The 21,549-nt window shown below is 51.6% G+C and overlaps 2 protein-coding genes and 1 long non-coding RNA gene across 4 annotated transcripts in view; all 3 read right to left on the bottom strand.

Moving 5' to 3' along the window:
* Positions 1-382: 382 nt before the first annotated feature.
* On the bottom strand, positions 383-8,650 carry LOC145541597 (uncharacterized). The gene is made up of 4 exons (XR_014079143.1): positions 8,494-8,650; positions 5,719-5,807; positions 3,767-5,383; positions 383-2,995 (listed from the first exon to the last, which is right to left on the bottom strand). It is a non-coding gene; the product is annotated as an uncharacterized LOC145541597 (long non-coding RNA).
* Positions 5,916-8,074, bottom strand: MFSD6L (major facilitator superfamily domain containing 6 like). The gene has a single exon (XM_081578369.1). It carries the CDS (start codon positions 7,928-7,930, stop codon positions 6,137-6,139), a length of 1,794 nt encoding a protein of 597 aa, XP_081434495.1. The 5' UTR covers positions 7,931-8,074; the 3' UTR covers positions 5,916-6,136.
* A 1,860-nt stretch (positions 8,651-10,510) lies between the features above and the next one.
* The window catches only part of PIK3R6 (phosphoinositide-3-kinase regulatory subunit 6), a 46,267-nt gene continuing 35,228 nt past the window's right edge, over positions 10,511-21,549 (bottom strand). For both annotated transcript variants that reach the window (XM_081578367.1, XM_081578368.1), the window contains exons 14-20: positions 20,207-20,317; positions 18,449-18,539; positions 18,090-18,160; positions 17,532-17,622; positions 17,062-17,177; positions 11,717-11,829; positions 10,511-11,154 (exon numbers count right to left, since the gene is read on the bottom strand). In XM_081578367.1, coding sequence (XP_081434493.1) covers positions 11,001-11,154; positions 11,717-11,829; positions 17,062-17,177; positions 17,532-17,622; positions 18,090-18,160; positions 18,449-18,539; positions 20,207-20,317 — 747 coding nt within the window. In that variant the 3' untranslated portion in view covers positions 10,511-11,000. The remainder of the gene's footprint in view (positions 11,155-11,716; positions 11,830-17,061; positions 17,178-17,531; positions 17,623-18,089; positions 18,161-18,448; positions 18,540-20,206; positions 20,318-21,549) is intronic.

Genomic DNA, 21,549 nt, shown 5'->3' with positions numbered 1-21,549 from the left:
TGTTGTCACCAAGCCAGGTTCGTCTGCCCAACGTGCAGTGAGCCTGGGATGCTGAGGTTTGCCGCAGAGAAAGGGTCTATTCAGGAGGCAGACAAGCCAGGAGATGGGAGAACTTGCCTCAGATCCACCTCCTGGAAGGCCAGGGCCTTGGGGGTATTTACAGGATGAAGAAGCAGGGTGGTTTGAGGCACAGGGAGCGTGGGGAAAGGTGATTGGAAAAGAGAAAAGGTGAGGCAGTTGTTCTGTGCAGGCGCCGGTGCAGCTACGTCAGGCTTCCTCACCGGACCTATATTCAGAAAAAGGCAGCGTTTTTCGTTTCCTCTGACAGGGTACGAGGGTTTCAATCTCTCCACATCTTTGTCAACACTTGTTATTGTCTGGGTTTTTTCGTTTTTGCTTTTTTTTTTAATAGCAGTCATCCTAATGCGTGTGAAGCAGTGTCTCACCATGGTTTCAGTTTGCATTTCCCTAATGTTTACTGGAGATGGAGAAGAGGGCGACAGAGGAGGAGATGGTTGGATGGCAACACAGATGCAGTGGACATGAACTTGGGCAAACTCCGGGAGACAGTGAGGGACAGAGAGGTGTGGCGTTCTGCAGTCCACAGGGTCGCGAAGAGTTGGACACGACTGGGCGACTGAACAACTACAAAATGGTTCTTGAAGTAGAGCATCTTTTTGGGTGTTTGTTGGCCATTTGTATATACTCTAAGGTGAAATGTCTATTTGAGTCCTTTGCCTACGTTTCTAATCAGGTTGCTTAATTTTGTTATGTTCTAATTCTTTCTATATTCTGGATATGAACCCTTGGATCTTCAAGTGGGCCATGCAGCCATTTGCCCCGTTTCTGTCACACCTAACACTGACTGTTGCCCACCCTGATTAAGATTGAAGCAACAGAAGGGTAGCCTGTCTCAGGAAGAGATAACTGAGGGGCTGCTCTGGGCTGGCAGCGCTGCTGGTACCTGTGTTTCTTACCCTGTCTCCTGGAGGTGTGTCCTGTCTCTCACTCAGAGCCAGCTCAGCATCAGTGACAGCATCAGTGGCACCTGATGCTCGGGGTTTTTTTCTGTCGTTCCAGCTCCAGGAGCTACAGGGTCCTCAGGAAGCCGGCCTCCCCCTGAATTGGAGCTTTGGAAGAGCTGGGACTGGGTTTGCCCAGGGAAGCCAGTGGGGGCGTTTCCCTGTGTGTTTGGTGCCCCCTGGTGGAATACTTCTGAACTGTGAGCTGACCCCCCTTACCCGCCACTTCCAGTCTCGGTTTGCTGTCAGCAGCCCTCCGCTTATGGCCCTCAGCCTATGCCTCTTGCACATACTCCATGTGGAGCTAGAAAATGGCCTCTCTGGCCTGAGAGGATGCCCTCGCCCCTTGCACAGGGCAGAGGTGACACAGAAGTCCGGGGCTGCAGCCTATGATGGTTGACATGTGCAAAGCTGGAATTTAGATGACATTAGTATAGACAAGGCTATGGTTTTTCCAGTAGCCATGTACAGATGTGAGAGTTGGACCATAAAGAAGGCAGAGGGCCAAGAATTCATGCTTTCAAACTGTGGTGCTGGCGAAGACTCTTGAGAGTCCCTTGGACAGCAAGGAGATCAAACCAGTCAGTTGTATAGGAAAGTAACCCTGAACACTCATTGGAAGGACTGATGCTGAAGCTGAAGCTCCAACACTTTGACTACCTAGCACAAAGAGCCGACTCAGTGGAAAAGACCCTGATGTGATGCTGGGAAGGGTTGAGGACAGGAGGCTATGGAGATGACAGAGGATGAGAAGTTGGATGGCATCAACGGACATGAACTTGGTCAAACTCTGGGAGATGGTGAGGGACAGGGAAGCCTGGTGTGCTGGGTTGCAAAGAGTTGGACATGACTTGATGACTGAACAAACAAAGCAACGATGAAGTTTCCTCAGGCACTGAAGGTGCCTACTTGGGCCTCCCCCTTCCATCTTAGACGTGCCCCTCCGACCCTTGCCCTGGATCCCCTACCCACAGGCATGCAATTCTAGCCCCCAGGGACTGCCTTTAGATTCACGCCCTGGGACCCTGGCTCTGAGGGCAGAGGGGTCATCTACAGCTGGGGCTTGGGGGTCCACGTGGCCAAGCTGCACAGCAGACAAGACTCAGAAATGAAAATAAACATTCAGAGCCCGCATCCCTTGGGTTCCAGGACACCACGCGGCTCTCCCCTGTGAGAACGGCCAAGGCAGTGTGACGTTGGCTCAAAGGAAGGGATCATGTCGTCAGATGGCACAACTTAGAAGATCACAGAGACCAAGATATTGTTTTTCAGGCTTGGAAGATGAGACCAACAGGTAAGTGATTTGCCTGAGGGATCATATCTTAAGCTTTGCTTCTGTAGCATGTAGCAGAAGCCACCTCACCACATAACCCTCCCATCACAGACCACAGGCTGCCAGGATCCAGACGAACTTCAGTCCAGTCCAAACTCTTGTCTCCAAGCTATTTCCCAAACAGAGATGAAAAGAGAGTCAGGTTTCCTGAATGTAGCTCTGGAAAAGCCTCTGGATATTGTGAATGCCTTCTGCTCTGCCCCACATCACAAGTATCACTAAACAGCCGTATCCCTGGTCTCAGTGACAGTCATCCATTGTAGAAGGATGCTGATAGACCTAGGAGTGTTTTTGCTATATTGTCTTCCATTTTTATGATCTAGGCGCTGGTTTTCTATCACTCTGGACTCTGCCACTTCTACAGACCTTTTCCCTCATCACATGGGTTCAGAATTGCAAAGTCATCCATGATCCTTGGTACCTCCTTCTTCTCTGACCTCCACTTTATTATTAATCAATAACCAAGGGCTATATTATTGATTCCATCTCTGACACTCCTTTGCATACTGTATTAGTTTTCTCTGGCTGCCATAATAAAACACCATGGGCTGGGTGGTTTAAACCATAGACGTTTTCTCACAGTTTTGGAGGCTGGAAGGCTGGTTTTGAATTTTAACCTTCTGAGCCTTAGTTGCTTCACCTGTAAAATGAGTGGATGCTCTGACTTAATCAGATGGCTTTGTCTTGGCATGGATACCCCAGATTTTTGCCACTCTGGGGTTGGGGCCCAGATTTCTCCCTGAGTCCAAAAGGTCACACAGGGCTTCCTTGGTGGCTCAGTGGTAAAGAATCAGCCTGCCAATGCAGGGGAAACGGGTTCAATCCCTGGTCTGGGAAGATCCCACATGCCTCGGAGCAGCTAAGCCTGTGTGCCACAACTATTAAGCTTGTGCTCTAGAGCCCGGGAGCTGCAACTACTGAAGCCCATGAACCCTAGAGCCTGTGCTCTGCAACAAGAGAAGCCACTGCAATGAGAAGCTGGACCACTACAACTAGAGAGTAGCCCCTACTTGCTGAAACTAGAGAAGAGTCCATGCAGCAAGAAGACCCAGCACACCCAAAAATAAACAAAATTGTTGGGGGAAAAAAAAAGGTCACACAGAAAACTACCAACACTGGTGTTTTCCAAAGTACCCTCTAGGGAACACTAGTCCTGCAAGGTAGTGATTTGTGCACCTGGAAGAAGGTTGCAATATGTGTTACATCAGGGGAATTACAGGGCTGACAAAGCTAAACAAATTTGTTGGCCACGGGGCTTTCCAGGGTCTTTAATTACTCATATGTATTATAAGTTTCTAAGAGGTGACATCATTTACATCATTTCTTAAATTGTTTAGCCACAGAATTCTTTTTTAATGCCCCTACCCCCCATCCCCCATCCCGCTAGAATCAAGTGTTCTGAAAAACTCACCTGGCAAATGATGGTTTAAGTCAGCCTGGGTAGAAAGGTTAATGGCTCCTCCAGTTTTTACTTTCCTCTGAGCTGGAACAAACATATGCTAAAACTCAGTATCTCTGATAGCCACGAGGCTGCCAGCTAAGAATTTCATTTACTTTTAATGGTATGAAGCTGAACTGATCCAACAGCTTGTTACCAGAGTAAAAGTCATACATCTGGGGTCTAAGTCTTTGTGACTTGATCATTCCTTCAATATGCAAGCCTATTTGATCATCTCCTTTAGTTTTTCTCCTGGCACTCAACCATCATGCCTACCCTACTCTTCCTGAAATACTATTGGAACTTCTCACTTGACATTCAGCTTGACTTGTCTTGATCTCTGTGTATTGATGTTTTCTGTTAGGCCTGCAAGCTGGGCTTTGTCCCTGGTTTCTGGAAGACAGCCTCTAAATTCTTGAAATTTCCTAAGGTATGAGTGTCCTTGTTATTCTTGGTGGGTCTCTCTGGACCACACCTGTATTTATGGTAATGAGGTGACTCTGGGAGGGCCCCTGGTTTATGTTAATGAAGTAACTAAAGATAGGCCCTGGTTTATGCTATTGAGATGACTCAGGCCTCTGACTTATGTTAACGGAGTGACTAATGAGGGACCCTAATGCTAATAAGATGACTCAGAAGGCTGCTATGCCAGATAGACCAACCACATGCTGCAAGAGAAGTTTGGGGCTTTGAGTCGTGTGACATCAGCGTCACTTCTGGGAAGTGGACAGTGGCTAAATGACTCAATGAACCATGCAGCCATAACGGAGTCCCGGTAAAAACCACGGATGCTAGAGTCTCCCCAGTGGATATCGGTGCACTCAGAGGTGAGGGGTCCTGACTCCGTGGGGAGAGAACTTGGCCACTTCACCTTTGGGACTCTCCAAACCTCACCCTATGAGTCTCTTCTCTTGGCTGTTCTGAATTGTATCTTTTGTCTACAGTACAACTGTAATCTTTCATGCAGTGCTTTTCTAGGTTCTGGGAGTCATTCTAGTGAATTATTGAACCTGAGGAGGAAAGTAGGAACCCCAAATTTGTAGCCAGTTGGTCAGAAGTGAGGGTGATTCTGGAGACCCCAAAATTTGTGGCTGGTGTCTGAACTGAGGGCAGTTGTGTGCTTCTTAACCTGCAGTGTGACTCCAGGTAGCTGGTGTCAGAAGCCATTGCAATTATGCTGAGTGCAAGGAATTGGACATAAAAGGGTACATTCTAGGAACTTCCCTGGTGATCCAGTGGCTAAGATGACAGTACTCCCAATGCCTGGGTTCGATCCCTGGTCGGGGAACTAGATCCCACATGCTGCAACTAAAAGATTCCACATGTCCCAGTGAACACTGAAGATTCTGTGTGCCAACACTAAGACACGATGCAGTCAAGTAAAATTTTTAAAAGATGCAGTGAATGATTCTGATTGATTCATAAGGCTGTTGTAGGCAGTCCAATGGCACAGGTAGCATGTGGACCACCTGTAGCATCCTGGCTCTGGAGGTAGTATAGACCATCTGTAGCATCCTGGCTGTAAGGAGGCTGCTGTACCCTCATCAAAGCAGATGCAAAAAATCTCCATGTGCTCTTATGTGGTAGAGCCTGCAAAATTGAGTCCAAAGGATGTGAAATGACTTTTGCTCTGACCAAAGTATGGGAGATGAGTCTAGGACCCTACTCCTGGTGACGCACACACTGGAGAGTAAGAATGAAAACCTATTCACCTCCACACCCATCCAACACACATTACACTTCCCATCACTTTCTCTTATTGGAGACTTAAGTATCTGGGTTTGGTATGGCACTTGTATATCAATGCAGAGAGAGACAGGCAAAGAGAAGAGTTTTGGTTTCATTACCATCCTGACCTGCCCACAGCATGGCTTTTATAGGATAGGGCTCATGCCTTAGGATCCACAGGAATGCACATGACTCACCGAAGCCTTGGCCCCCTCTGCCAACTGAATCCTGCAGGTCCCATCGCCTTCCTGGCCCCATCAGCTTCATCTGAGCACTTCAGCCAAGGCTGTAATCAACAACAAACCATGCAAAGCTCTTCCAAACCCCATTGCCAACAGAGTGACTACAGAGGGAACATTTTTTGTTTTATAGCAAATGTATTCTTGCACCATTATTTTCAAAAGATTGAATGGACAAAAGTTTAATCTCCTTTTACTAAAAAAGTAAAGAAAATCATGCAGTGAGATGACCCCGCAGAGCTTTGGCACAGACACACTTCTCTCTTCCAGGGCTTCCTGCAGCCCCGCAGGACTCGTGGGCTTTGCCCTCAGCAGACTGAGTCTTGTCCATCCTTCCAGCTCCTTCCCAGATCAGTGTGCATCCTGGCTCTGTCTCTCAGCCCCTCCAGTTCGAGTGTTCCTCCCTCATGGCCTTCACTAGCCAGTCCCGTTCGGTCCCCTGCTCAGAGTCGCTTGTGTCACTGGCCTCCACAGCCAGCAGCTTGGAGTAGTTGATTTTCCGCTCCTGGGGAAGTCTGGGCTGGATGGACAGGAACAAGGCCAGCCAGAGCAACAGGAGGACGCAGCAAGCCTGGTAGAGCACAGGCAGGCTGAAGCGCATCACCATGAAGCCCCCCACAAAGCTGCCCAGGCTGGCCCCGCTCCCACAAACGTGGCCTCGGAACAGGGCGCTCAGGGGTCTCTCTGTTCCGGGAGTGGCCAGGTGCTCTATGGAGGCGCCGACTGCCCACCACAGAGCCCCGTGGCTGAGGGCGCTCAAGATCTGAGCGGGCAGGACGGCCCACCAGCTCCAGAGAAATGAGTAATACAGAAGCTGCCCCGCCAGGCAGCCCAGTCCCAGCCCCACTGTGCCTACCCTGGACAACTTCCTAAGCAATGGAGCTTTGAAAGGATGAAGCAGAATTTCCCCCAGCAAGCCCAGGGCCACCGAGAAACCCATGATCGGCTCGCTGCTCCCGTGGTCTTTCATCTGCCAGAATAGGAAGTTCTGCACCGCACTGGTGACGCCTCCTGTCAAGAAGATGGTGAGGGCCAAGACAGTGAGGTGGGGTTCGCTGACCACGAGGGACAGGGCTTTGATCGTCCTGTAGCTGGGCTCCTGCCGCCGGCAGATGGGGACGGGAAAGGCGATGCTCACCAGTAAAGCCAGGGCACTGACCAGGGAGTAGCCGTAGAAGTGCACCACGCCCCGCGGGCCACTGGTCGCCAGGAAGCAGTCCAGCGGCCCCACCAAGGCTGCGATGCCGCACACGCCGACTGATGTGCCCAGCAGCCTCCACACCCATAGGCTTCTGTAGCGGTCGGTGGCGTCCACAAAATCCAGGTATTCGTAGAGGCTGTCATCGGCCACCTGCTCCAGAGGGGACGCCAGCAGCTCCCAGAACACCATAAAGACCAGCGAGAGGATGAAAGTCCACTGCAGCCCTTCCAAGAAGAGGCCAAGGGCCCCGCCGTCCCCCTCGGCTGCCGACTGGTTGGCTGGACTTGCCAGCACCGTGCCCCCAGCAAACAGAGGGAGTGGCGGACTGACCACTCTAAAAGCACCTTCGCGGGGAGAATCTGTCACTCCTGGAGTGTCAGGATGGAGGAGAACTCCAGATCTGTTCCTGGCTCCTTGGGTGGAGCCCACGGAGGAGCCAGGTGGATAACTGAAAGGTTCTTGGCCATTTTCCCCAGGCCCTTCACCGAAGCCGCGGGTTCCAGTGACCCCAGCACTCCTCTCCCCTGGGAGGCTGAGCGCCCCTGCTGGGGCTCTGGAGGCTGGCTCTGAGGCCGAGGTGACAGTCACAGTTAGTGCGACCCCCGGTGGTGGGCCCTCGGCGGTCAAGCTGTGGCTTCCGTTACACCGGCGTCCCCCTGGGTCTCTGTCCAGGGGCGGCACCAGGAGCATAAACAGGCTGGCCCCCGCCGAGCCCAGCAGCGAGGCTGTCAGGAGCACCCTCCGCTTCTGGCGGCTTCTGGCCAGGAAAGCACAGAAGGGAGCCCAGGAGGCGGCGATGAGGTGCTTGGTTCCCATGAGGATGCCCACCCAGGGCGCGGCCAGGCCCAGCTGCCGCAGGTAGAGGGTCAGGAATGGGGTCACGCAGGCATCCCGGACTCCACACACGAGGTGGAAGAACCTGGCCACCCTCAGCGCCCTGCTGATGTCCCACTGGGGGTTGGCGCTCATGGCTGCCCGGCTGCCTCAGACCCGGGCGTGCGGGCGGCGGCCGCCGCGTCCGGTCCCCCAGAGAGAAGCGGGGGAGCGAGCCGCAGGGCGCCTCCAGCCTCCGGCGGCGCCGCGGTCACCGGGTCAACGGCCGCCCCCGCCCCCACGTCCGGCCACCGGCCCGGAAGTGGCCCCGCCCGGAGGACGCCGCACCTCGGGGGCGGAGGCTGCGCACCTGCGGGGCGCACCTGCCACGTCCCACGGAGCCTCCTCCGCCACACACACCTGCGGGACATGCGCAGGTGCGGTAGGCTCGCGGGCTGGGGCCTTCGGGGTGCGCTCCAGGCCGCCCCTCAGGGCCCCACGTCGCCCGCGAGGCTGAGTTACCTCCCTGAACTGCTAGAGGCAAGGAAAACTTGGGGAGCCAGAATGGAATTCGTGATATGACACCCCTCCCCCGCTTCATGCTCTTCGACTGTTTACTCACTGGCCCCCTGACTAGGGACCATCCAACTCCCCCTCAGGAACCGTCCCTGCCACCCTCACTGACAAATCCTGCCCCCTCCCCAGGCTTACCGGCTCACCTTCCTGCTTATTTTCCTCTACAGCAGCGTCCCTGTCAGACACACTACTGGCTTCTATTTCACAGGTTTATCTTGTTGACTGTCTCTCTCTCATCAGAATCAAAGTGCTATTTTTGTCTCCAGGGCCTAGAACCATCTGACTGGATGTGAGCAGCCCCTGGAAGAGGCATGACTTTAGGCAGCACAATTTTCTCCAGTGGAGACGTCCTCTGAGAGGGACTGACAGCTGAGGGTGGACTTGAAGTGGCAGCTCCTCCAGGCAGCCCTCCAGCACACCCCCACCCCACCAACATTATGCATGTCCTGGATCGGTTTTTATTTTGGGCCACATGTGTGATCTTAGTTCCCCAACCGGGGATCCAACTGTGCCCCCTGCATTGGAAGCACAGAGTCTTAACCACTGGACCACCAGGGAAGTCCCTGGTTGGTTTAATCTATCCCTAAGAGTGCTTTGTTGTCCATTTTGGGCATACACACGCCAGAGGTGGCTAGCTAACATTTCATCCAAAAGTCACACTCCAGAGGCAGTAATACTAGCACGTGAACAATCTTAGATCAACGGAAGTGGATTTATTAATTATCCCAACAGATATTGGCAAAATTTCACATGTCACATGGATTGTTTATAATTTTTTTGGAGACACTTCCTCCCTTGGTGAACAGGGTATTAGAATCCAGAGATTCCAGCAGCCCAGACACTTTAGAATAGCAGCCTTTACTCCGGGATAGCCCAGTGTTCAACAAGAGCTGTTCAGTGAACTTTTCAAGCAAGATTTGTTCAGAGCACCTAATTTGGCTGGGGGTGAGGATGAGGGGGTTACTTGCCAATGCACACCTGCATGTGCAGCAGAATTTGGTCTACGACATGCTTTCTCTGTAAACTGGTGGGGAGTTGGGGGAAGGCTCAGAGCCCTCCCTAACGCTAAGTAAATCTTGCAAATATTTAGTTCAAAAATCTAGTACTTATTGCCCAAATTGGTATGAGTCAATTAACATCACCCCAACGACAGAAAAAGAAAATCTAGCCATGTTCAGTGATGCCAGTCATTTCCAGTTTAAAATCACCTTAGTCACATTCAGGGCTGTTCCTAGGTCCCCCCTCTTCCCTGGGCTCCTCATGGGGCAGCTTCAGTGGAGGACTGCACACTCACTGACCTCTCCATCTTAGCTGTTTAGGGTAGACTGCCAGTGAGGAGCAGGGCCTTCGCCACGTGGTGTCCATCAAGATATCTGCAGTCCATATCCGGGCATCAGGTTCTGGGGTCCCTCCTGCCACCTCACGGCTGCACCTCTTCCCTTTCACAGTAAGACCCCTTGGGCTTGTCTGCGTTCACCTACCTGGGAAAAACCTTACTGGCTTCCCATGCCCACAGAGGCACAAGGGCTCTCTGTAAGGCTACTCTTGGGCCCATCTGCCTAAGCATCCCAGGCAGCCCCTCTTACACCATCTCCTTAGGCTCTGAGAATGTGCTCAGACTTGTCCCCCACTCCTGGGGCACTGAGGCCACAAGAGAAGTGCCTACCTCTCTACTCTTGGGTCCCGAACTTGGAAGGGACTTTTCTATCCCAGAGTCACCATGCCCGGGTGATAGGTATGGATTTAACATCTGGATATACACTGTTGAACTCAAAGCCAAGAAATCTGATGTCTTTAATCTCTGGCTCCTCTGAAATGAACTTGCATTCCCACCTCCGCTTTGGCAATAACGCTAGTCAGGAGGCCCTCAGTGAATGTGAACGAGGAGGGAGCTGGGCAGGTGGAGAGAACACAGCAGTGAACGTTTCACCAAGCTCTCACCTAGCTAAACGGATTCATCAGGTTAGACTAAGTCATGCTTCCGCTGTCTGTTAAAATACACATATTGAGAATTCCCTGGTGGTCCAGTGGTTAAGACTATGCTTCCCCTACAGGGGGCGCAGGTTCGATTCCTGGTTGGCGAACTAAGATCCCACGTGTCATGCAGGGTGGCCAAAAAGAAAAAATTTAAATGAAATAAAATACAAGTATTGCTGGATATTAGATGAAAGCAGAAAGACTTTAGTGTGCATTTACTGAATCTGACATGTCCTCTCACCTGGGAGAGATGCCCAGCTGGGAGTGGTCGGGTCGCAAGGTTGAAGGGAACAGCCTGGGCGGGAAGGGAGGGTTGTGGCTGCCGCTGTCTGCTTCCTGTTTTCCCCAGGCTGCTGGGCCGTGGCCCGGATCACAGCTCTCATCTTGGTTTCAGCCTGAGTGGGAGAAGATAGTGGGAGAGGCAGGAACTGGAAATTCATGCAGGAGTGGACGCGGGCTTGAGGAGCTGGGTTCTGTGTGCACAGCTTGGTCACGGCCTTCTCGGGCCTTTGTGTGGGTGCTGCTCCATCACACCCGCCACAGGCGGCTCCCTGTGCTCCGTGCACTTGGTGGCTTCTAGATGTGGCTGGAAGCCACTGGGGCAGGTGTTTGGGGCGGGACGGGTAGTGTATCCTTTCTCTCGAGCCTGCCACTCTTGGACTCCCCTTTGGGTTCACTGGACGATGCCAGAGAACGTGTTGATGGGCATCAGAAGAGGCTTGGCCTTGGCTTTGTTCCTTTCCATCTCTTGCTGATGGGAGCTGAGCCCCAGCACCTTGGATTTCTGGGTCCCGGAACACGGCTCTGGACAGGGAGCAACCTCCAACCTATGGGCAGAGAGAGGCCAGCTCAGGAGACCCATCTCGGGTCAGATCTGCCTGGGCATTTTAAAGGTAGCCCCTTTATTGTTGGGTATAGACAAGGGGGAGGGGCCGATGAGAGCTGAGGGAGAGTCAAAATGAGAAAGAGCAGCCTGGAGTGAACACAGGGAGAGGACGTGCCCAGGTGGGTCACTCTGTGTGCCTGCCTGACCCAAATACACCTCCCAGGTGAGACCAGTAAGTGTCACGTTAACTGCAGCATAGCTGCCTCAGAAGGGCAGCCTGTGTATGTGTGTGTGTGTTTTTGGGGGGGGAGGGGCACAGTGCCAGCCCCGGGGATGGGTCAAGGGCTGCAGGCTGAGTGTCTGTAGAGGAGATTTGGGACAGTGTAATCTCAGCTGCTGCCCACCTTCAGCTACTCAAGTGCTCTTTTGCCTGGCTTTAAGTCATCACCTGAGTCCATACCCATCAGGGACACCTGCCTGGCACAGAATCCAAACCCCCTTCAAGGTGTTCAGGGCTCAAGGCAGGAGGGGGAGGGGCTGGCTGCCGTGGAGCCCAACCTCACCTGACCACATCCCTGTATGTGCGGCAGCTGTCCTTGTCCAGCGACAGGGTTAGCAGCCTCCGGTCCTGGCTTTGGATCTGGATGTTGGCTGTCCGGAAGGTGTTTGTCATCACCTGCAACAGAGACAGCTCAGGGAGTGTCACCTTGGTAACACAGATGGCCCAGCCAACACCTCCTGCCCAGTTTATGGGGGCCCCCACCTCTCTTTCTGCAAGTGACTCTTGAGCAGTGACAGCCCTGCAGGAAGTGCTTCTAGGCTGCCCTGACCCTTGACTTGCCCATCATTTGTGCAGTTCTTTTTTCCAATCTGTTGTCCTTAATTGCAAAAACAACTTGGAGTGCTGCACTGGACCCTGCCAGGTGCTCCAGTGACCTGAGCACCTCCTGTATGACAGGCGTGTTATGTGTGCAATAGGGGGATACTTTCGGGTTTTTATAAGCCCTGATCCCAGTTATTAGTTGGATTGCATACAAGATCATTTCCCTGGGGCAGAGACAGAAGGTCTAGAAAGTGGCAACTTACCCCTGCGAGTCAGACCAGGCCTGTATCAGTTTGTATCAGGGGACCAGTGACAAGCAGGAGGGATCCATCCTCTGCTTGGGAAACCTGGGTAGGGGTGGGGGAAACCCCGCCTTCCAAACCCAAAGCCCTGTGGCTTCTCCAGAATGCACCCAGGACCAAAGGAAAACAGCCCTGAGGCATCCCTCCAACCTGTGACTTGGGGAGCACCGAGGGGGAGAGGAGGGTTGCTGCTCCTGAGAGGCCCCTCCCCCTGGACGGAGAAGATGGAGCATCTGGGGTTCCAGATGGGACTCTGAGGGCCTTTCTGGTCACTGGCCACTTCCACATGTGGACAGCAGCTTTGGGTGATCCACCACCACCAGGCACTATTTTCTAGAGCCTTAGTCTCCACCTCTTTCAAGCATAGAACCACCTTTCCCAAACATAAAATTAGAGATTCTGATCTAAGTGGTCTGGAGTCCAGCCCAGGCCTGGGCATTTTTCATAAGGTCGCCACTGTAGGAAGGCCTGATCCACCTTCCTGCTGTCAAATTGCAGGGAACTGCTTCCCTGATAGCTCAGTTGGTAAAGAATGTACCTGCAATGCAGGAGACCCTGGTTCGATTCCTGGGTCGGGAATATCCCCCAGAGAAGGGATAGGCTACCCACTCCAGTATTCTTGGGCTTCCCTGGTGGCTCAGCTGGTAAAGAATCTGCCTGCAATGCAGGAGACCTGGTTTCGATCCCTGGGTTGGGAAGATCCCCTGGAGAAGGGCAAAGGCTATCCACTCCAGTATTCTGGCCTGGAGAATTCCATGGACTGTATAGTCCATGGGGTCACAAAGAGTCGGACACGACTGAGCGACTTTCACTTTCACAACAGCGCCGAAGGGCTCCCCAGGTGGCCTAGTGGTAAGAATCTGCCTGCCAATGCAGGAGATGAAGGAGACGTAAGTTCGATCCCGGGGTCAGGAGGATCCCCTGGAGGAGGAAATGGCAACCTACTCCAGTATTCTTGCCTGGAAAATCCCAAGAAGAGAGGAGCCTGGTGGGCTGTAGTCCATAGGGTTGCAAAGAGTCAGACATGACTGAGCATGTATGCAGGCAAACAGAGACTAAGGCTGGAGAGGTCAAGCACATCCAGGCATTTCTGCTGGACTCTTGTGGACTGGGAGGGTTGGCTGCCAGAAGTCTCTGGGCAGGGTGTGCAAGAATCTCCCAGGAAGAGGGTCAAAGCACAGACTCTACACCCAGAGCACCCAGGTTTCTATCCTGGCTCTGCCACTTATTAGTTGTGTGACCTTGGACATGATTCTTAATCTCTCTGTGCTTTTTGTTTCTCACCTATTGAGAACAAAAATATGTTACTATTAGCAACTACCTTGTAGGTAAAAGGGAACTCACTAGGGTGTTTAGATTTTCAAAAATCCCACAACCAGGTTATTTAAAGAGGTCATTCAAAATAGAAACTGTTGTAAGGAACTGACTTTGAAAGAGGAAATACATGAAAAGGAAATAGGTCCACCCTGGAGCTCGAAACTCAAACACAGAGCATCCTGTCTGGAAATCTCAGCTCAGTACAGAACTCTCAGCCCATAGAGGGCTCCTCCAGGGCAGAGGCTGCCCCAGAAAAAGGGAGCTCTGGTTAGGGGTGAGATCCTGCAGAAGTGGAGGCTGGATGAGAAGATCAGGAGACATCTGGAGAGCTCCTGCTGTGAGCCATTCCGAGGATGGAGAAGGGCCTGAGCCCTACAGAGACGTTGAGATCACATCACTGATAGTTTTGCAAATGCTGCCATGGACATGTCCCCAGGGTTTGTGGGGGGGGGCATAGATGTAGGGCCCTAGCTCTCCAGGGAGAGGGATGGAGGATGTGCAGGGAAGGGCCTCCTGGGGGAGATGACACCTGAGTTTAATCTTGAAAGAGAAACAGAGGTTATTAAAGGAGGACAGGGAAGAGAAAGTGAGGAATGGGGTTTCAGGCCAAGCAAGGCGCAGAGGAAGGATGGCCAGCACACTTCCAAACGTAACTGAGCAGGGTGCTACGGGGCCTTCCTAGGAACAGGCCCCTTCCCAATATCCTCTGCTTCAGCTCCTCTCTGAAGTAGCTAGATCACAGTATCTGATGCACATTTCTTGAGTTGTTTTATTATAGATGCTAAAACCACCACCAATGGAAGAAATTAACTACATGATAATTATTAATTACATAATCATGAGCAGGTGGCCCCCAGACCCAGTGGCACCTAAGGATTGATGGTGTTAACACCTATGACATCATTCTGTTCCCTTGCCATCAACCAATAATAGAATTGTATACCAGCTGATCACATACCCTAGGACACCCCTCCCTCATCTGGCTTTTAAAAGTGCTGTGCTGAAACTCCTTGGGGAGTTCGGTGGTTTTGAGCATCAGCTGCCCTGGACTCCTTGTTTGGCACCTGCCATAAAAGCTACACTTCTCTTCACCACAACCCAATGTCAGTAGACTGGCTTTACTGCACCTGGACGAGAGGACCCAGGCTTGGTTTGGTATCACAAATAACCCAGTGTCAAGGGCATGCAGGGCTGGCTGGGGTTGCAAATGGAAAGGAAGAGGAACCAATCTATGCAACACTGAAGTTCTTCCACCCTTCTGCCTGGAGAGAGGAAAATGATCAAGGGGTTTTAAGCACGAAGTGGTGTGTCTGTTTTAGGAAGATCACATGGGCAGAAGTGTGGAGAGTGGACTGAAGGAGCACTGGTATGACAATGGGGGGCTGTTGAGTTTGTCCAGAAGGAGGTGGGTGAAAAGTCTGGCCGAGGAATGACCAGTTTGCTCCAGTTTGCTTAGAACTTTTCCTAGTTTTAGTACCAAGAACCTCAGGTCCTAGGAAATCATCCAGGCCCAGGCAAACTGGGATAGCTGGTCAACCTCACTGGACCAGAAGGAGGATGGAGAGGAAGGGAGGGGTATGAGAGTGTTTGAGAGAGGACACCAGCAGACAACGGGAAGTAAGGATGAGGAGGTGTCTGAGCTGACTCCCGGGTTTCTGGGAAAGGTGACTAGTTAACAATGGCCTCACTAGACAGGAGATGGACACAGCAGAGGAGGGCATGAAATAACAACAGCTGCTAACACATATTTGGGACTTCCCAGGTGTCTCAGTAGTAAAGAATCCACCTGCCAATGCAGGAGATGTAAGAGACACTGGTTTGATCCCTGGGTCGAGAAGATCCCCTGGAGAAGGAAATGGCAACCCACTCGAGTATTCTTGCCTGGGAAATCCCATGGTCAGAGGAGCCTGGCGGGCCAGAGTCCATGGGACCGCAATGAGTCCGACACGACTGAGTGACTAAACAATACAGTACCACATATATAGCTCTGACTTGGATAAGTGCTCTTCTAGAACCTTTACATGTCACCATCATTCAGTCCTCACAACAACCAGATAAGGTAGCTACCGTTATTATCTCCATTTTCCAGATGGTGAGACTGAGGCACAGAAAACTGGAGACACTTGCCTAAAGTCACATAGCTGGTAAACAAGAGTGCCAGGATCTGAGTCTAAGCAGTCTGGCTCTAGAGAACTTCACTACTGGAAAGCACTGGCTTTGGTTTTGAGTATCTTGAGTTTGGGGTGTTGTGGGACACCCAGCTCATGCTAACTTAGGGGTCAGACACTCAAGGGTGAATGTCAGAGGAGGAGATAAAGATGTAGGTGCCCTTAACAACTTGGACTAAAGCCATGAACATAGCTTTGATAGCCCAGGGACTGAGAAAAGAAATGGGTCATGGACCAAAGTGGAGAACACTATCTATTTAAGGAGCTGGTTTAGGAAAAAGAGTCCAGAGGAAAGGGTCAAGTGATGCCCAGGGCTGGGATGAGGTCGGAGGTGATAAGAGTGTGGCGGCCTTGACCTGCACGGATGCACGATGTCACAGAAGCTCTCAAGACACTTGGGCATCAGACCTCGTAGGCAGCTTGATCTAAAGGGAGCATATGCCTGGTAGGTGAGGGGGGAGCCCAGACTTTCTGACAACACGGTTCAGGTGTGATCATGCACTCCAAGCTCAGCTGAGTAGGGCAGTGACATCCAGAGTGGCCATCAGATAGGGAGAAAATGGGCAGGACCTATGTCTGTATCTCTATGAGTATCAATAAAAGCAAAGGGCAAAGGGCAGCGGTAGGGCCATGGGGCTGAAAGGGCTGGTTATATTTGGTCAAAGGCTGGGGCCATTGCTGGGACTTCTCAGATGCTGCAGTCACTAAGAATCCGTCTGCCAATGCAGGGGACACAGGTTTGATCCCTGGTCCGGGAGGATTCCACATGCCGTGGAGCAACTAAGTCCATGAGTCACAATTACTGAGCCCACGTGCCCTAGAGCCTGTGCTCTGCGACAAGAGAAACCACCACAGTGAGAAGCCCAAGCACCACAAGGAAGAGTAGCCCCTGCTTGCTGCAACTAGAGAAAGCCCAAGCACAGCAACGAAGACCCGATGCAGCCAAAAACAAACACAAAGGCTGGGCCATTGCTGTTTTGGCTGCTGTGAGCAGGGGATACAGTACTCTGGTGCATTTTGTAGTTAATCTGTATACATCTCAGGTCCTCAGATGGTCCAGGTGGAGGTCGGGGTAGGCCCTTACCTCTTCCAGGGCCCTACTTATGCCAGCGGGTGCTCAATATTTCAAACAGACTGGAAATCAGATTCTTCCCAACAGGAAGACTGGTTTCAACAGCAGGGGCTCACAAAGGCTCAGGGTTCACTCCTTTTTCTCTGCACACCCTTCCCAGGCTCACTTCTCTGATTCACCCTATGCTGTGTGAATCTCCCCAGTTCCCATCCTCCCCAGGACTTACAGAGAAGGACCTTCCCGCCAAGTTGGAGGTCTTCACAACCTCTGTCACACTAACTTTCAGGCATGCGTGGTCTGTGTCAGGAGCAGCAGTGGGGTGGCAGTGGGTGGGCCCTGAAACTAGGAAGGGTGAGATGGGGGGCTGTGAATGGGCCTCCAGGGAAGGAGGGCAGCTGGGGATGCTATGTCTTAAGAAGGACACGAACCCACCGTGATCACCGCCCCTTCCCGTTTTAACCCCTTCCCATACCCGCTCAGGCAGGGGAGTGTCACCCTGGGCTACTTGATGGTGACCCACCTGAGGGCCAGGGTGGTCCTCGCCAAGCAGCCTGGCACCCAGCCCTGGGGCCGGCACGAGTGGGAGCTGGGCCATGGGACAGGGAGGGAGGCTGCCTTCCCCCGCTCCCTCCATCTCTGGTCCTCCACCCTCTCTCCTCCTCCGGCCCCAGCTTCCTTGCTTGCCCAGCTCCTCACCTTCAGTGTCACTGTCTGGAAGGGTCTTCAGGACCAGCCCGGTGGCCCGCAGGGAGACAGTAACCTCCCGGGTCCGGTGGCTGAGCAGGGCCTGGGGAGGGGGACGCAGGGACAGATGGGGTCCTCGGGACAGGGCACACATTCCCACATCAACAGTCTGCTTGTCCCCCCACCCCTCCTTCTCCGCTTCCCGCCGCTGCCCTGAGCCCCAGCTAGGCTAACGTCCAGCTCAGAGCACTCAGTCCCGGGGGCATGTTCCGCCCTCCAGACTGAGGACTGTACTCTGATGCATCTGGTCAGCTAGGGAGGAGGGTATTTTTGAACAAAGGGACAGCGCTCTGTTCCTTACATCAGATGGCCTCCTCGTCCAAATGTAAGGCTAGTCATAACCCGCCCATCCCTGCAAAACGCTCTGGAGGTCGGGAAACTGGGGGCTGTGTCAAAGGAAAGGCAGAAGGTCCCTCTGTCTGCTCCCCGCTCCCCTCTCCCATGTCCCTGACACCTGCCTCCCTCCAGCGGTACCTCCGCCCACCTCCTGACGGCGCCACGCCCACTGACCTTCTGGTAGCAGATGGAGAGCTCCGCTCCCGGGCCCTCGGCCACGCCCCTCCTCCGGGGTGAAAAACTATCTGTGGGAAGAGAAGAGGGTGAAGGAAGGTGGGAGGCCCCATCCCTCCGTCCCTCATCGAGGCCCAGGTGAAGTCGCATCTGTTCCAGAGCAGAAAGGCCCCACCTCAGGGGGCGCCAGGCTGCCCTTAGGGCCGGGGAGCCTGCAGGGGACAGGGCACCCTGGTATTCAGCAGAGGTGGGAAGGAGGGGGTGGGACGGGGCCCGTGAGAGGTGGGAGGACTTTCTGGAAGTGGGCCTTGAGGAAGCTGAGTCGGCTGAGCTTTCGGAAAGGGGAGACAGATGCTCACCTTTGGAGAACTTGGAGTCCTGGATCTTGACCTTGAGCTCAGTGAGGAAAATGTCCTCGGCAGGGTCTTGGCTCAGGTCACCAGAGAAGATCTGGAGGGAGGCGGTGGTGGGAGGGAGGCTGGGGGAGGTCATCCCTGCCAGGGGCAGTTCCCAGTAACCCCCACAGCCCAGGATGTTTTTAAAAATACTTACTTATTTATTATTTATTTGGCTGTACTGGGTCTTAGTTGCAGCATGTGGGATCTAGTTCCCTGATCAGGGATCGAACTCAGGCCCCCTGCATAGAGTCTTAGCCACTGGACCACCAGGGAAGTCCTGGGATGTGGGATTTTGATCCTCCCACCACTGTCCTGGAATCTTCCATGTGCTGACCGCTTTGCCTTCATCTTCCCCCATCAGTCGTTTAATATATTTTTCTACTGATTTGAATTTTCACAAAATCCCTGTGATGAAGATTACTTTCCCCATTTTAAAGATGGGGAAAGTGGGGCTTCCCTGGTGGCTCAGTGGTAAAGAATTCGCTTTGGTAAAGTGAATAAAGCGGTAAAGTGGTAAAGAATGCGGAAGACATGGGTTCGATCCCTGGTCTGGGAAGATCCCACATGCCACAGAGTAACTAAGCCTGTGCGCCACGACTACTGAGCCTGAGCTCTAGAGCCCACGAGCCACAACTATTGAGCCCATGCACCCCAGAGCCTGTGCCCTGCAAAAAGAGAAGCCACCATGGAGAGGTGCCTGCAAACTGCAGCTAGAGATCACTGCAACTCAAGAAAAGCCAGCACAGCTACAAAGACCCAGCACAGCCTACAAATAAATAAATTAATAATTTTTTTTTAAAAGGTGGGGAGAATCAATGTCAGAGAGGTGAAGGTAGCTGTGATCACACAGCGAGCATGCAGAGGGACCAGGAGGCAGAGCCATGAACTTCTCACTACCTCACACTGCCTCCAACTCTATACCCACTGCACACAGCTAGTCGCACACTGACCCCTCCTCTGATACACACACACACACACACACACACACTTTGCTGTGCTACTAGCAGGAGACTCAAGATGAACAAAGTATAGTCTCATCTCAGGGGACTCAGAGTCTTGGTGGGGAGGCATTGGCATCTGCAGGTACATGAAAAGTGGCAGTGAGGTGCCAGAGTGAGGCCCGGAGTGTCGCAAGGAACACCCAGGAGAAGCACTTGATCATGTAATGGGGTGAGCATAGCAGAGGTAAGGGCAGTTGCTGCAAGAGGTGAATTTGGCAAAGATGATGGGGAGGATGTAAGGACAGAGAGTCCTTTTGTGTGAAGAAGTCTGCTTCTGCTTGAACTTGAGGTGTTAGAAGTTAATGATCATCTTACTTATCCAGAGAGGAAGAAGATAAAGTTAACAACCAAGAATGTCTGGATGGGGGACTTCTTTGGTGGTCCAGTGGTTACGAACCCACCTTGCAATGCAGAGGACAAGGGTTTGATCCCTGGTCGGGGAACTAAGATCCCACATGCCGAGGTGCAACTAAGCCCATGAGCCAAAACTTAGAGGGTCTGCAAACTGCAACGAAAGATCCTGTGTGCAGCAAGGAAGACCCGATATGGCCAAAGAAATAAAATAAATAAGTAAATATATATAAAAAAAAGAATGTCTGGATGAGTTTACGACTTGCATCCTGGTCCAGTTTCTCTGGAGCCAGGGTATTTAGGTTGTGGGGTCTTGGGTTCCAGCAGGTTGCCATGGTCTCATTGGAGCCCTAGGTGGGAAGCTTACCTTGACCATGTAGATCTGGAAATAGATGGGCTGGGTGCCCATGCGAACATAGTAGGTGATGGCATCCAGGATGAAGGGGTCTACAGTCTGGGATGTGTCCAGGGAGAGAGGCTGTGAGGGAGGGAGGGAGACTGTCTTCAGCCAGCTTCCCTCCACACTGCTGTGGGAGCCGCCACTTTCTTAACAGAGAAACTCCAAAACCCCCTCGTGTCCCCTGCCCTGCACTAACCTGGCTGTTTCTTCAGCACAGTCCAAGCCTTTCCTGCCAGCTGATTTCTACCCCTAATCAAAAGACACCCATCCAGCACCCCAGTGTTCATAACATCACTATTTACAATAGTCAAGACATGGAAGCAACCTAAATGTCCATCAACAGATGAATGGATAAAGAAGATGTGGCACATATATACAATGGAGTATGACTCAGCCATAAAAAAGAATGAAATGATGCCACTTACAGCAACATGGATGGATCTAGAGATTATCATACTAAGGGAATTACATCAGACAGAGAAAGACAAATATGATATGATATTACTTATATGTGGAATCTAAAAAAATAATACAAATGAAAACTGAACACCGATACTGAGGGAAATAAAGACTTTAAGAAGTGAAGAGTTATACCACACCCCCAGAGGATAACTTAATGTGCTAAAGAAGCTAATTCTCCAAAATTCAATCAAAATCTCAAGGGGATTAAAAATAAAACTTGACAGGAATTTTCTGGCTGTCCAATGACTAGGATTCTGTGCTTCCACTGTAGGGGACATGGGTTCAATTCCTGGTTGGGGAACGAAGATCCCAATGCCTTGCAGTGTGGCAAAAAAAAGAAAAACCCTAAAACAAAAAAACCCGACAATGGAATTCTAAAATTTATATGGAAAGAAAAATAACCATAGTCTGAAAAGTTTTGCAAAAGAAGAGTAATGGGGTAGATGTATCATGCCAGATATTAGAATATAAAAGTACAAATTTATACAGAAATGACTAGATCACTGAGAAAAAATAAACTCCAGCATATGTAAGAATTTAATAAATGATAAAAGTGGTATTTCAAACTGATGGTATACACAATAAATAGCTTTACGACAACAGGCTAAACACTTGGAAAAAATAAAATTACATACTGACATTAACTGCAGACAGGTTATCTAAATATAAAAAATGAGCCGCTAAAAGTGTTGGAGTAAATTATCAGTGAATTTAATCTTGGAATGGAGAAGGTCTTTCAAAGCATGGCTGCAAAGGCAGAAACCATAAAGGATAAGCAGATTTGAAATTCTGTAGGTCAAAACAAACCCCACTTCTGACAAGACTGAAATGAAAAGAGTGGGAAAAAA

This window comes from Giraffa tippelskirchi, chromosome 3, assembly GCF_054371585.1.
Source record: "Giraffa tippelskirchi isolate mGirTip1 chromosome 3, T2T-mGirTip1v1.2.pri, whole genome shotgun sequence".
Lineage (NCBI taxonomy): Eukaryota > Metazoa > Chordata > Mammalia > Artiodactyla > Giraffidae > Giraffa > Giraffa tippelskirchi.
The sequence above is the reverse complement of the archived record's forward strand: the minus strand, read 5'-3'. Positions and strand labels throughout refer to the sequence as shown.